This window comes from Bombina bombina, chromosome 7, assembly GCF_027579735.1.
Source record: "Bombina bombina isolate aBomBom1 chromosome 7, aBomBom1.pri, whole genome shotgun sequence".
Classification (NCBI taxonomy): Eukaryota; Metazoa; Chordata; class Amphibia; order Anura; family Bombinatoridae; genus Bombina; species Bombina bombina.
Genome location: NC_069505.1, coordinates 554502982 through 554519025, shown reverse-complemented (window position 1 = coordinate 554519025; position 16044 = coordinate 554502982). Strand labels below are relative to the sequence as shown.

Genomic DNA, 16044 nt, shown 5'->3' with positions numbered 1-16044 from the left:
CTCTTGTGGAGTTACTTATGAGCGGTCACTGATTGGCTACAATGCAAGTCTGTCAAAGGAACTAAAATAATGGGGCAGTCTGCAGATGTTTAGATACAAGGTAATCACAGAGGTAAAAAGTGTATTAATATAACTGTGTTGGTTTTGCAAAGCTGGGAAATGGGTAATAAAATGGATTATCTATCTTTTTAAAACAATAAACATTTTCAAGTAGACTGTCCCTTTAATAATCATTGGTCTGACGTATTAAAAGGGACGTTGAACACTAGATTTTCTTTGCATACATGGTTTTTATATGATCCATTTATATAGCCCATCTGGGAGTGTTTTTATACAAATGTAGTTTTGTTTATTCTTAAATAACATTGTGATTTTCAGACTCCTAATCAAGCCTCAAAGTTTTAGACGTATACTGATGTCTACCGATTCTGGCGGCTCCTGTTTGTATAATCTGTCTTTTCATATGCAGGGGAGGGGGGTATCTGGTCTACCTTGTTTTCCAGCCCCTTTCACTGGGTGTTCCAGCCTAACCTCATCAACAGTGCTAAACTGTGAGCTTCTAAGTAAGTTTTGAAAAGGTTTTATACTGGATTTTTAGATCATTATCTGTGTATATTCTTCTTAAAGGGATAGAAAGGTCAAAAATTAAATTGCATGGGCGCATTTCAATGTGATATATATGTATTTTTGCAATACTTTCATTAGCAAAAATGCTTCTAATAAAACCGATTACTGTTTTTCTGCGGCATGCGCACATATTCTGTGAGGGCCCGCACACCAGTATTCAAACACCTCACCTCCTCAGAGAGCTGGCGGTGGTCTGTATTACTTCTGAAGACATCATTTGTGTCATACAAGCCACTGCTGACTCTCTGAGCAGGCATGGTGTTAGAATACTGGTGCACGGGTGTTTAGGTTATATGTGCATATGCCGCAGAACAACAGTTATATAACTCTTACTAATGAAAGTATATTGCAAAAATGATTCTATTTCAAATTGAAATCCACCCATGGACATTTCTTTTATGACCTTTCTATCCCTTTAATAGTAGTGTCTAGTACATGCAGTTTATCTGAAAAAATTTTATGTTTTATTTTTTCCTTTTCTTTATTGCTCTATTATTTTTCCAGGTGCTTCAAAATTAAATAACTGTAAGATATTAAAAAGCTTAAAGGAACATAAAACCCCCAGATTTTTAGTTTGTGATTCAGACAGGACAAATAATTTTAACTTTAAAGTTTATTTTTATTATTTCATTTGCTTTGTTCTTTTGGTACCTTTTATTGAAAAGCATACCTAGATTGGATTAGGAGCAGCAATGCACTACTGGGAACTAACTGATGATTGGTGAATGCAAATATATGCCTCTTGTTACTGGCTTACCAAACATATTCAGCTAGCTCACAGTAGTGCATTGCTGCTCCTTCAACAAAGGATACCAAAAGAACATAGCACATTTGATAATAGAAGTAAATTGGAAAGTTGTAACCTCTATCTGAATTGTGAAATAACATTTGTGTTTTTCATGTCCCTTTAAGTTACAGTTATGGAATTAAAGGGACGGTTTACTTAAAAAAAAATGTTCTTCCCTTTAATTTGTTCTCATTGATCCACTTTACCTGTTGGAGTGTATTAAATTGTTTACAAGTATTTCCTTTACCTTTATATTGGCATTTGAAAAAGCTGATTTAGCCTGTGGTATCCCCACCTATTCTGAAAGTTTCTGGCCTTAGGTCCAAGCTATAGATAAGCTGTGTAAACACAACCAGTAGAAGAAATTACACTCCCAGTGGGGTATAGAAGAGATAAGGTAATACAAATGTTAATTTTGCTATTGTTCTCTCCAAGTATTGGTGATTGGTTTACGGACAGATATAAGATAAAGAAGCATTTATATGTACACAGTGTGATAAAGTAATGAGATCTGATTATACCTACAGATATAAGATAAAGACATGTATATGTACACAATGTGATAAAGTAATGAGATCTGATTATACCTACAGATATAATATAAAGACACATGTATATGTACACAATGTGATAAAGTAGTGAGATCTGATTATACCTACAGATATAAGATAAAGACACATGTATATGTACACAGTGTTATAAAGTAATGCTATCTGATTATACCTACAGATATAAGATAAAGACACATGTATATGTACACAATGTGATAAAGTAATGATATCTGATTATACCTACAGATATAAGATAAAGACACATGTATATGTACACCATATGATAAAGTAATAAGATCTGATTATACCTAAAGATATAAGATAAAGACACATGTATATGTACACAGTGTGATAAAGTAATGAGATCTGATTATACCTACAGATATAAGATAAAGAAGCATGTATATGTACACAATGTGATAAAGTAATAATATCTGTTTATACCTATAAGATAAAGACACATGTATATGTACACAATGTGATAAAGTAATAAGATCTGTTTATACATTTAAGATAAAGAAACATGTATATGTACACAGTGTGATAAAGTAATGAGATCTGATTACACCTACAGATATAAGATAAAGAAGCCTGTATATGTACACAGTGTGATAAAGTAATGAGATCTGATTATACCTACAGATATAAGATAAAGACACATGTATATGTACAAAGTGTGATAAAGTAATGAGATATGATTATACCTACAGATATAAGATAAAGACACATCTATATGTACACAATGTGATAAAGTAATAAGATCTGATTATACCTACAGATAAGATAAAGACACATGTATATGTACACAATGTGATAAAGTAATGATATCTGATTATTCCTACAGATATAAGATAAAGACATGTATATGTAAATAATGTGATGAAGTAATGAGATCTGATTATACCTACATATATAAGATAAAGACACATGTATATGTACACAATGTGATACGGTAATGAGATCTGATTATACCTACAGATATAAGATAAAGACACATGTATATGTACACAATGTGATACAGTAATGAGATCTGATTATACCTACAGATATAAGATAAAGACACATGTATATGTACACAATGTGATAAAGTAATGAGATCTGATTATACCTACAGATATAAGATAAAGACACATGTATATGTACACAATATGATAATGTAATGAGATCTGATTATACCTACAGATATAAGATAAAGACACATCTATATGTACACAATGTGATAAAGTAATAAGATCTGATTATACCTACAGATAAGATAAAGACACATGTATATGTACACAATGTGATAAAGTAATGATATCTGATTATACCTACAGATATAAGATAAAGACATGTATATGTAAATAATGTGATGAAGTAATGAGATCTGATTATACCTACATATATAAGATAAAGACACATGTATATGTACACAATGTGATACGGTAATGAGATCTGATTATACCTACAGATATAAGATAAAGACACATGTATATGTACACAATGTGATACAGTAATGAGATCTGATTATACCTACAGATATAAGATAAAGACACATGTATATGTACACAATGTGATAAAGTAATGAGATCTGATTATACCTACAGATATAAGATAAAGACACATGTATATGTACACAGTGTTACACAGTAATGAGATCTGATTATAGCTACAGATATAAGATAAAGACACATGTATATGTACACAGTGTTATACAGTAATGAGATCTGATTATACCTACAGATATAAGATAAAGACACATGTATATGTACACAGTGTTATACAGTAATGAGATCTGATTATACCTACAGATATAAGATACAGACACATGTATATGTACACAATGTGATACGGTAATGAGATCTGATTATACCTACAGATATAAGATAAAGACACATGTATATGTACACAGTGTTATAAAGTAATGCTATCTGATTATACCTACAGATATAAGATGAGACACATGTATATGTACACAATGTGATAATGAGATCTGATTATAACTACAAGCTCAACCCATTTAACTAGGTTGTGACTTCAAAACACAAAATCAGCTATTTCATATACACAAATAAACCTTAAAAAGCAAATTATCAGGCATTTTATACATTTTATAGTTGGTAAAAAAAAGTAATTGCAAACACATTAAGGGAAAAACTATTTTACAGTATACTGTCCCTTAAACACAATAGACATGATCAAGCACTACTCATCCAAGAGGAGCAGAGTACAGGTGGCCCTCTATTGCGCCGTTTCAGAATAACGCCCATTTATTTTCAGTAATGTGACTGCTATTGAAAAGCACTGAGAAGCAGTGTATTGATTAAAATAAGGACAGGCCAGTAGGTGGAGCTGTCCGCTTGTGTTTCCAGAAAGATATGCAAGCCAAGCAGGCTGAAATTAATCAGTGTGAACAGACCTGAGCTATCGAGCAGCTTTCAAAAGGAACAAGATCTAGCAGCCACTTCCATTTTATCTTCCTGCCCAGCTGCTTGAAGGTCAGGGTGCCTATAAATCAGTCCAGACTGGAATGCATAGAATACCTGCAGACCCGATATTATCCAACATGCTAACAATGCAGAGAACTGTTTGCAGAAAAATGCAAGTAAAAAAATGTTTTTGTTCATTAAACTTAGTTTGATAATACATTCTGTGTTGTGTGATTATTTTATTAGGTTTATAATGCTGTTAAGCAAAAAAAATTTCATTAAACTTAGTTTAATTATATATTCTGTGTTGTGCGATTATTTGATACTGTTTATAATGCTGTTAAGATTTAAAGTCTTCATTTCAAAGCTTTAAAAATAATGTATTATATTATAATGTGTCAATTTTGAGAGGAGCCTGGAACCTAACTCCCTCACTTCCCATTGACTTACATTATAAACTGGGTTACAGGGAGACTTCCGGGGAGGAGCGTGAGAGAACACACGCGCGCTCTGAGCTCTGTGCACTAAGCAGCAGAGAGTTTTTGCATCACCCCAGCTCCTGGTCCCCATTGGCAGCGATGATTGCGGAAGCCTAGGGGTGACAGAGTTCACGGAGCACTACGGAAGTCAGCGTTTACCGCCAAGGTCAGGTGGTACTGACCGCATCCAGTCACTTACTCTTGCGGGCAGAGGAAAAGTTGGTGGAGGAACCCTTTCTGCTAACGCGGTGCAGTAATAGAGGAGGAAGGTGCCGGCTCCAGCCCAGGTCCTTACTAAAAAGTAAGCGAGACAAGTGCGGGAAATTCAGCAGGATCTGACTCAGTGTCGGCCCCACGGGAGGTTGGCGCGAACGGGAGGTGTCTCGTTTGGATCGACGTCCAAGTGAGGGTGACGGAACACATGAGCTGCATGCCCTGAGGCAGAAAAACCGCAAGTACAATTTCATTATAAAACAGCACGGAAGCCAGCACTGTATACTGTAAGCCTAATGCAAGCTGAAAGGCATAAGGAGACATATGGGGACATATGATATACTAAGTCTATAACAGATATTGTGTCTCTGCATATGATTTAAAGATCAATCTTTGTTTGCACACAAGTAATGGCATATTCGAAGAGCCGGTGTTTAACCGTTGGGTGAGGAGGCCTATATGCAGCAAGGCAACTTTAACAGTCAGCTGCTTGGATAAAGTTATCTTTGCCTCTGGGAATACTCTGTTATGACTTATCAAATCTCAGAAGGTTTTATTATATATCTCTTAAAAGTTATGGTATAACTAACTTAAATTTGTGCATACATTGAGGGCCTTCTGAGAATGCAGCTGGGAGGCCTATAGAAGCTAAAGGAAGCCAAACAACCGTTTCTTATAACATTTTTGAAGGCTTGTTATTTCGTTTGTCCGGCTGTTGGTACACCCTAGTCAGCAAAGACATAGGCGTGCAGGTTTAAAATCTACCTGGTGGACATAAAGGTTTTAACTCTATCTGTGGTTTAAATAAAGGGTCAAAGGACTATATTGCCAAAAATACTATGAGACACTGTCTATTTATATCCATCTATACCTGGATTACTGCAAATCTGCCTCCTGGTCCCTAGCAAGAGGCAATAAGACACTAGGAGAAAGAGAGCATCGTTTTGCAGTGACAAAGAGTAGATTGGCACAGTCTGAATACAGAATATCTTCCTATATTGTATGCAAGGAGGCAGAGGACTTTGGCCCAGTTGATCTGCTGTTATATATTTCTTTTTGTTTTCCTGTATATCTTTGCTTTGTGTTTCTGCCATTTATTTTATATATATGTGGCTGTCTGCAATAGCTGTCATACCTAATTCTAGAGCTAGGTGTGAGTAGGCAACTACTGATTCTTACTAGAAAATGCTACTGCAAAGCAGATCTGTTGAGGTTTTGTGTTTGTTAGCTATTCATTTTTGAAAGAGCAATATATCAATTTGACGATATAAGCATAAATACAATTAGCATAATAAGGTATGGGGGCGTGAAAACATATAATTCCCTTAAAAAGTAAAGCACTTTTGTTTTTGATTTTTACACACACACACAAGATTGTTTGAAACTGTTCCGGCTTCGTGGGAAGGAGCCGTTTTGAATTCACACTTTGAGATAGAGGTCACATAACCTCCAATTTTTCTTTTTTTTTTTTTTTTCTCCTCCCTCTCTTTCCTTTTTTTCTTTTCCTTTCTTCCACACTTTCACTTTTACCTACATTTTGTGCACATACATGCTTATAGGTATATAGGCATATACAAGATTCACCACTTGCAACAATTTCGTTTTTTATACACGACACTTCATGGAAAGGTATATGACTAATATGAAACAAAGATCCCCAATTATGCCCGTCAAGAGAGATAAGAAAGGCAATAAGCCATTAAACGAGGCAGTAGCAGATAGCCTGCTGGAGACGTCTGTGATGGCCACCGCCGGCACAGACATACAGATTACGAATAATCAGTTAGCAGAGCTGATTGTACCACAACTTGAGTCATTGAAAAAAGATTTGGCTGGGTTGACGGTGGAAATCAGACAGTTCTCCAGTAGACTGACAGAGGCAGAGACTCGAATATCAGAGTTAGAAGATTTATATACTATACAGGAAACAAATAACCAAAAACTCACAGATACCATTAAAACTTTGCAAAACAAAGTTGACGATCTCGAAGATAGATCGCGCCGAAACAATGTGAGGGTGGTGGGCTTGCCAGAAAATAGTGAATTTACAGACCTGATACAATTTGCCTCCACTAGGTTACCCACACTATTAGGCCTGGAATTACAGGGAGATAAACTTGCGGTAGAAAGAGCACACAGGGTCGGCCCAAGTAGGTCAGATGCAGATAATAAAAAAACGCCCTAGAATGATAGTTATCAGATACCTGTGTTTCCAAGATAAAATCAGGGTTATGCAGCAGTACCGAAAGATTAAATCACTCAGTATTGAAGGTACACAAGTTCTATTATTCCAGGACTTTTCTACCGATACGACAGCTAGAAGAAGAGAAATGTCACCATATTGCTCTGCCCTTATTAAGGCAGGTATAAAGGCTAGCCTCAGGTATCCAGCAAGGATAACTATAGAAGAGAAAGAAGGGCAAAATTTGTTAAACACCCCAGAAGAAGCTAAGACATACTGTAAAACAAAGAATATCAAGGTGTAACTAGGTAAATACACCAGCACAGTTAAGATCAAGATAGCAAAAGAGATATATAATGAGTGGCAGTGAAGGGAAATTACCAGCTTGCACAGATATAGTAAGCTTGGGTAGTGAATGGATGCAGGTTTTATTTGTTATATGTTGTGGTTTTCCCCCTTTCCCCGTTCCTTTTTTCTTTCCCCCCTTTCCTCCTTTTTTTTTTTTTTTTTTTTTCTCTTTCTTCCCCGCCCGCCCCCGGGTACCCCTCTAGAGGCGGGCTGGCTTAGAAGTAAGACAAATATAATTCTTAGACACAAGAAAAGCAGGGTGAGTAGCACTCTTAATAAGTCAATAAAAGATACAGGTGCATCCTAGAAAAGTGAATATCTAACAACGTAAAAAGGAGAGTAGAAACCTAAAATACAGGTAACTAAAAGTCTAGGCAAAAGTTAGCACAACTGGCAAATGTTCATCACTTTGCATGTATAGGTAATATATAATTGTAATCAAGGGGAGCTTACCCTCGCCGCGTCTTTTTCACAGGCTTGAGTTTTAACCTTCTAATGCACCATAGTCAGGAAGAGAGGTGGCAATGTTTACCTATTGAAACCCATATGAAGTGAGAAGCAGCCCCAGACAAACAGAAACAAAGCGGAGCCCGGCTACAATGCGGTACCAGATAGAAGGATAAAACTCAAGCCTGTGAAAAAGACGCGGCGAGGGTAAGCTCCCCTTGACTCCTGATGTCCTCACGCTACTATGTACATTTAGACACGAAGGGGTAAGACTGTATCCACTTGGTCCGTGCAACTTTAAGGACACGCACTATACTTTGGATTACAATTATATATTACCTATACATGCAAAGTGATGAACATTTGCCAATTTGTGTATACTTTGTGTATACTGGTGCACCAGTCCCCTGCACGGCCAACCTAACATTTTTATGCATCTTATATCCCTGTATGTATGTGTTTGTATGTTTGGATGTATGCACTTATTTAGTGTAACTTTATTAAATCTATTTGTATTTCAAGAATTCGCCCTAGTCTCTTATTTATTTCATACAGTTGTGCTAACTTTTGCCTAGACTTTTAGTTACCTGTATTTTAGGTTTCTACTCTCCTTTTTACGTTGTTAGATAAATATAATTCTTAGATGAGTAGAAATTTAAATTTTATTTCCTGGAATGTTGGAGGTGTGTCATCTCCAGCAAAGCGCAAAGGTATTTTAAAATCAATCAAGAAAATAGATCCAGACATAATACTATTACAGGAACTACACCTAAAGGAAGATGAGATAGTAAAACTTAGAGCGAATTGGGTGAATGAAATAATAGCAACACCATGCACACATAGAAAGCGGGGGGTCGCAATTATATTCAGTAAAAAAATTACATATAAATTAATAAGCAAAGAAATTGATACAGCCGGCAGATTTTTGATTGTTCAAATCGAAGCAGCACACAAAATATGGACAATCTGCAACGTCTATGGGCCTAACGAATTTGATAGGGAATTCTGGGGCAGTATCAAGCAAAAATTAATTCCTTATTTAGGGCAGAATATAATATTAGCAGGGGACTTCAACATGGTGCTAAATCCTGAAATAGATAGGTTTCGACAAAAGAGTGCTTCAAAATATAGGAAGGAGGCTAAATTTTTTAGAGAATTTTGTGCATCACTAAAGTTAAAAGATATCTGGAGAACACAACATCCAGATATGAGAGAATATTCCTGTGAATCGAAATCACATAGGAACTTCTCTAGAATCGATCTTTTTTTAATAGAGGAGCATCTACTGAAGGTAGATATTATATCCCAGATATATGATTTCACACTATCAGACCATGCAATTATTAGTATCAACTTTAAACTGAATGTGCAGGAAGGGCCGCATGTGAATACATTTAGCTTCCCAGGATATATGATAAATAATAGTCATTTCTGCAACTGGTTAAAAGGGAGATGGAGAGACTATCAAAATTTGAATAAAACATACAGCCATAAGATAGAAATATTCTGGGAAGCAGGGAAAGCGGTCTTAAGAGGGGATATTAAGAAATATATGGTAAATCTTAAGAGGAAACAGCTAGCCAGAGAGACCCAACTATCTAATCAGCTGCGAAATACATATAGAAACTATATAAACAACCCCTGCAATAACACATGGAATAAGTATACACAGGCTAAAGCAGAACGGGAGGCCTTTTTAAATAATAAATGGGCACTGGAAGATATTAAATCTAGAAGCTATTTTCAGGGGTTTCAAGGAATTTCGGCTAAACATTTGGTTAAAATCAGAAAATTTAGGAAGAGTAGGAACATGATCTCTCTAATAAAATATAAAAAGGAGACTTATACAAAAGCCTCAGAAATTAGAGAAGCATTTTTTAAGTATTACCAGACTATATACTCTCAGGGAACAATAGACAACATAGCTAAACAGAACTTTTGGAAGAAAGTTAAATTACCGAAAATTACTAAAGATGCATTGGACAAACTAAACCTAGAAATAACTACAGCAGATATAATTACGGCCATAGAGAAGACTAAAGCAGGGAAAGCCCCAGGTCCGGATGGACTCTCTGCAGATTATTATAAAATAATGAAATTGGAAGTGGCAGAAACGTTAAGTAGTTTGTTCAATAAGTATTACATACAGAATAACAAACATTCATTATATTTTACAGATTCAATAGTTTCATTAATTTACAAGAAAGGGAAACCTCCAGAGGATATGGGTTCATATAGACCCATATCCCTGCTTAATCAAGACTATAAAATATTCATGTCCATCATAGCTAATAGATTGAAGTTGGTTATCGGAGATTTAACAGGTTTTATGCCGTCTAGGAACCCAGCAAAAAATATGCGTAGAGTCCTTACTTTACTTGATTACTATTATAATAAAATCCACAGCAGAGGCTCTCATTCTCTGCCAGACATGGCCTTGATAACGATAGACGCAGAAAAGGCGTTTGATTCCATTATATGGGACCATATGCTTACTTCTCTTGCCCAATTTGGATTCCAGGGTAATTTTGTTGATACAATTAAACTAGTATATAAGGAACCTAGGTCACAACTTCTAGTTAACGGTGAATTATCGTCATATATAACTCTGCAGAGAGGAACCCGGCAGGGGTGCCCATTATCCCCCTTACTTTTTAACCTCGCGCTCGAACCACTGGCTGTACTTCTCAGGCAAGAAATGGAGGGTATTCAGTTGGGCAAGCAGAATATAGTCATAACGTTATATGCTGATGACATTATGCTTTTTATTAAAGACTCCAGTATAAATATTCCAAAAAGTATGGAGATAATTATGCATTTTAGTAAGTTCACTGGATACAAGATCAATGCTCAGAAATCTGAGATCTTATGGATTAACAAGAATAAATATAGCTATACGCGTCACCCTTTCAGGGAGGTAGATAGTATAAATTATCTCGGGGTGTTCATAGGCAGAGATCCAGGGGAATGGTATGGCCTAAATTATACTAAAATGTTTGCGAACCTAGAGGTTGAATTCCAAAAGTGGAACATACTTTTTCTTTCTCTCTCAGGAAAAATTATGTTGATTAAAACAATCTTGTTCCCGCGGATCTTATTCCTGCTACAAAATTTACCTCTGGTTATTCTTAAAAAGGATATAGTTTTATATAACCGAGCATGCACATCATTTATCTGGGGCAATAAGAAACCACGCCTGTCAATTGAGAAATTGTCTATTCCTAAAAAATTTGGTGGCATGGCCTTACCAAATTTAAGATACTATAATTGGGTTACGTTGGCCAAATATGGTGCGGACTGGCTGACGGAAGCACAGTATGTCACATATTTCGACATGGAGTCTGATTTAATTGCACCCTTTAGTTTGAAAGCAGCTCTACACCATGTATACGCCAAACTACCCTCTAATATCAAACAATTAATTACATTTTCAAATATTGTATTAGCTTGGCAGAAATACTGCAGGATGATGGGAGTAGACTTCCAGAAATCCCGGTTTCTACCCATTATTGGGACCCCCGCATTTTCTCCAGGTATATATAATGGGGTATTTAAAGAATGGCATACTAAAGGTATTACATATTTCTCGCAGCTTCTTAGGTTGGATAGTAATATAATTCAATTGTATAGCGTGATATCAGATAAATATAATCTTCCTTCAAATAATTTCTTTGCTTATCTCCAGGCCAGAAGTTTTATAACATCATTAATGGGTTCAGACATACAAGATTGGAGCTTACATGAGATAGAGCCAGGCCTCAAATTATATAAAGCTGGTGTTAGATCAATCACTTTTTGGTATGAGGCCTTATATTCTAAACTGGGGGATATACATCTATCTCGAATTAAAGAGACCTTCCAAAGATATTTCACTAATTTACAAGAATCTGATATAAAGAAGAGTCTAAGTCTATGTGAGGCAACTACAACTAAGACGGGTTGGAGGGAAGCTCACATGAAATTATTAAATAATTTTTATTTAACACCAGAAAGGATGAATAAATGGGTGCGTGACGAGCCAAGTTACAGGTGTTTCAAATGTTGTGCTGATAAGGCAGATATGTTGCACTGTCTCTGGTCATGCCCTAAGATTAGACAATTCTGGGGGAAAGCCAATTTTTGGTTGAATAGACATTTGCAGCATGGCTGCGAATTTACCCCCAGAAAGATTTTTTTTTTGTGCCATGATCAGACATGTTACGGGGATCAGCAGCTGATTAATACCGTTATCCTAGCGGCCCGTATGTTAGTCTTCAAGAAATGGAAGTTAATAAGTGCCCCGAGTATAGCTGAACTCGCAAGTGCAATTAGACTACAAATGAGGATAGAACTATACGACAAAAATTTAGTATCAGAGAAATATCTCAAGAGATATTTCGGGAAATGGTTAAAGTTAATTCAAAAGTGGCCATTGGCATCACAGAAACAATTTATCGCCCCTCTGACAAATTCTGTAGCGTTCCTTTCACTGGTCGCGGGGGAGATTCTCCCGCAGCAGTGGATAGAAGATCAAAATAGATGAAGTGTGAACGGTCAGCGGGGCTGGGAGGGGGCCCCGGGGGAATGGCAGGGGTTAAGATACCAATTGTTTCCCCTTTCTCCTTTTTTTTTTTTTTTTTTTTCTCTTCTGTCTATTTGTTTGTTTGTTTTGATTTATCCCCATTTGGTTATTTGATTTTCCTTTTTCTCAGAAATAATATAAAATGTGAAGTACTAGAAGGCAGAATATGAAAGTTGAAAATTGTCTTTAGATAGACAATTATCTTTATTTCTTTTTGTTTTTTTGGCATATTTAATTTCATAAAAGATGTTTTCATAATGTTACATATATAATCAATACAACGATGAATGTTATGTCTTTTTATGTACGAAATGATGTACTTCACCAATAAAATATTTAAAAAAAAATAAAAAAATAAACTGGGTTACAATTTACAATGGTTTCTATTTACAACCATTCCTTCTGGAACCTAACCCCGGCGTAAACTGAGGGCTACCTGTACTTTAATGACTAATAAGAACTCCTATAACTCTATCTCCACATGCATAAAAGTGCAGGAGCATTCCATTTCACCAAAAAAAAATGTAATACATTGTAAAATACCATATTTTAGTTACAACAGAAGAAAAAAGTACCATAATGTTCCCTTAAAGGACCACTAAACACAACAGACTAACATAATAAGTAAATGTATAATAAAACCAAAATGTAAAAGCACTTAGTTTGACTTTCAAATGAATAGTAGATTTCTTTCTGAAAATGTAGTTATATTTCTCCTCCCATTGCATCATGTGACAGCCATTAGCCAATCACAAAATGCATTCTGTGAATTCTTGCACATACTCAGTAGGTGCTAGTGCCACAGAAATTGTGTAAATTAAAAAAAGTGTGTATTTAGATAATAGAAGTGAATTGGAAAGTTGTTAAAAAAGATATGTTCTGTCTGAATCATGAAAGTTTAATTTTGACTTTAGTGTTCCTTTAATAAGAAAGTGAACCTCCCTTACCTGTGTGTGCAGGAGGCTTATGACACTGGTTCTGAGGAACTATTTTATCATATGTGAGTAGTAACAGAAATATAGATCTGGCTACCTAGGACATCACTGTAATTATTTCATATTTACATAGTTTACACTATAATAAGCAACAATAACTATGAGGGATATATACCTCATTATTATTATAATAAACATTACGATGTGTTCTGTTCTACTGAAATACATTCTGCCAAATTCAAAGCCAAATCACTATTACTTATTAAAACACATTTATAGCCACGTTTATGTTTCGGGACCTTGCTCTACTCCCTGACACACTGTGCAGACATAAACAATCTGTAAATAAAGTTATAGAAGTATAAAACATCCACGTGTTTCTCACCCTTTTCTGAACCTTGTCAGTCGCCATGTTTGTTGACCGGAAAAATGAAACAATAAAGTTGAAACAATAAAGTTAAAACAATAACCAACGTGGAACGCAAAGCCCGTGCTTGTGGAAAATAAAGTTGGGTGAAAAAAAAAAACAGACGACATGCAGCCATGTCATGTATGGGCAAGTTAGATATTTGATGTTACAGCAGAATCCATATTTAGAAAGGGCGAACTTGCAGGAGCGTTGTCGTACAATTAACTCGTTGATGACAATGCTGAGATTTCGCACCTTCAGGCTATCTGTGACACAACTATTACACAGCAACTAAATTAATCTATTTTGCCATAAATGGGTATTTTTAACTATAGAAACAAACTATATTTTATAAGGGTATTCGTGTATTCATTTTAACAAATTCCCTAATGTTATGATTTTTACAGCCGATAAGGGGTTTGCAGACAAAACGGAGGGGCTTGCTCCTTCAGATTAGCCAGTCATGGATACACAAGTATGAAGCCCCTGATTAGCTAACCTACATGGGGGAGCACCAGTTGTGCCATTTTGTCAATTAGTTTAATCCACAAACAAGGGTTAAATAAATAGTGGGAGATTGGAAATTTATCAAAATATAAATAACTGTTACAAAACAGAGCTATTTCTTTTTTATTAGACGGTCAACACTATAGATTTGCATAATCAGCCAATGTAAAATAACAAGACAATGCAATAGCACTTAGTCTGAACTTCAAATGAGTAGTAGATTTTTATTTCTGACAATTTTAAAAGTTATGTATTTTTCCACTCTCCCTGTACCATGTGACAGCCATCAGCTAATCACAAATGCATACACGTACCATGTGACAGCAATCAGCCATTCACAAATGCATACACACTTATTCTTGCACATGCTCAGTAGGAGCTGGTGACTCAAAAAGTTAAAATATAAAAAGACTGTGCACATTTTGTTAATGGAAGTAAATTGTAAAGTTGTTTAAAATTGCTGCTCTATCTAAATCATGAAAGTTTAATTTTATTGAGTGTCCCTTTAAAGTGATGGTAAAGTTTCCAATTCGTATAATCAGATTTGGAAGGGAAACAACATTTTATATGGACTTGAATTCATCCATTCTAGTGAAGATACAATATAACTTACTTTTTAATATAGCGACAAAATTCTAATACCCAGCGCTATGGCCGCCCACTTCAAAAGTATTTTTTTTTTTGTGAGCTAACGGTTTAGACTGTTCTCCAATCGTCACTCTAGCCATACGACAATTTAATTTTTTTGTAGCTAGAGCCCCAATTGGAGAACAGTCTAAACCATTAGCTCACCAAAAAAAAAAAAACGTTTGAAGTTGGTGACCAGGGTGCGAGGTATTAGAATTGCATTGCTATATTGAATAATAAGTTAGATTGTATCTTCATTAGAATGGATGAATTTAAGTTAATCTAAAATATCGTTTCCATTCCGTATCTGATTATACAAATTAGAAACGTTACCATCACTTTAAACAAAAGCTCTTACCTTTAGCTCTGTAAGTAGCTTTCTGAGGTTTGCCAAATATTTGCACAAAGGGGTGCAATAGATTCTAGGCATACAAAACAGAGGGCGCTTTTTAAAAATACACAGGGTACTCACAAATTCTGGCAGCACTCTATTGTGCTGTTGGGGGCGCTCTGGAGACTCACAGTTCTCCAGCTCACTGGGTCCCTGCTAACAGCTTCCTCCAAAGAGTCCAGCAAACGAAATTCAAATAAGGCACCAAGGTTTATATGTAAAAAACATATGTTTAATAAAAACCTTAAAAATGTGCACATATACAAGGGGTTAAAATGGTCATTCAGAGCCCCAATATGTTGAAACGCGTTCCTCTGCTAATCAAGCAGTTTCATCAGACATCATGATACCATGGTTTAGACAGAACACACAATTTGTAAACAACTTTCCAATTTAGTTCTATTATCAATTTAATTTTATTCTCTTGGTATCCTTTATTGAAGGGGCAGCATTGCAATGCATTACTCAGAGCTTGAACACTACAATCTTTAATGGGACATTAAACACAAAATAAATGCTAGATAGAATGATGCATTCAAGGAAAAGATTAGTGAGAATAACAAGTAGATGTA

General features: G+C 35.6%; 1 protein-coding gene across 1 annotated transcript in view; it reads right to left on the bottom strand.

Annotated features, from left to right (window-relative positions):
- WDR46 (WD repeat domain 46) overlaps positions 1 to 14048 on the bottom strand; it is a 112773-nt gene extending 98725 nt beyond the window's left edge. The window contains exon 1 of the mRNA XM_053721884.1: positions 13924 to 14048. Coding sequence (XP_053577859.1) covers positions 13924 to 13950 — 27 coding nt within the window. The 5' untranslated portion in view covers positions 13951 to 14048. The remainder of the gene's footprint in view (positions 1 to 13923) is intronic.
- Positions 14049 to 16044: the final 1996 nt, after the last annotated feature.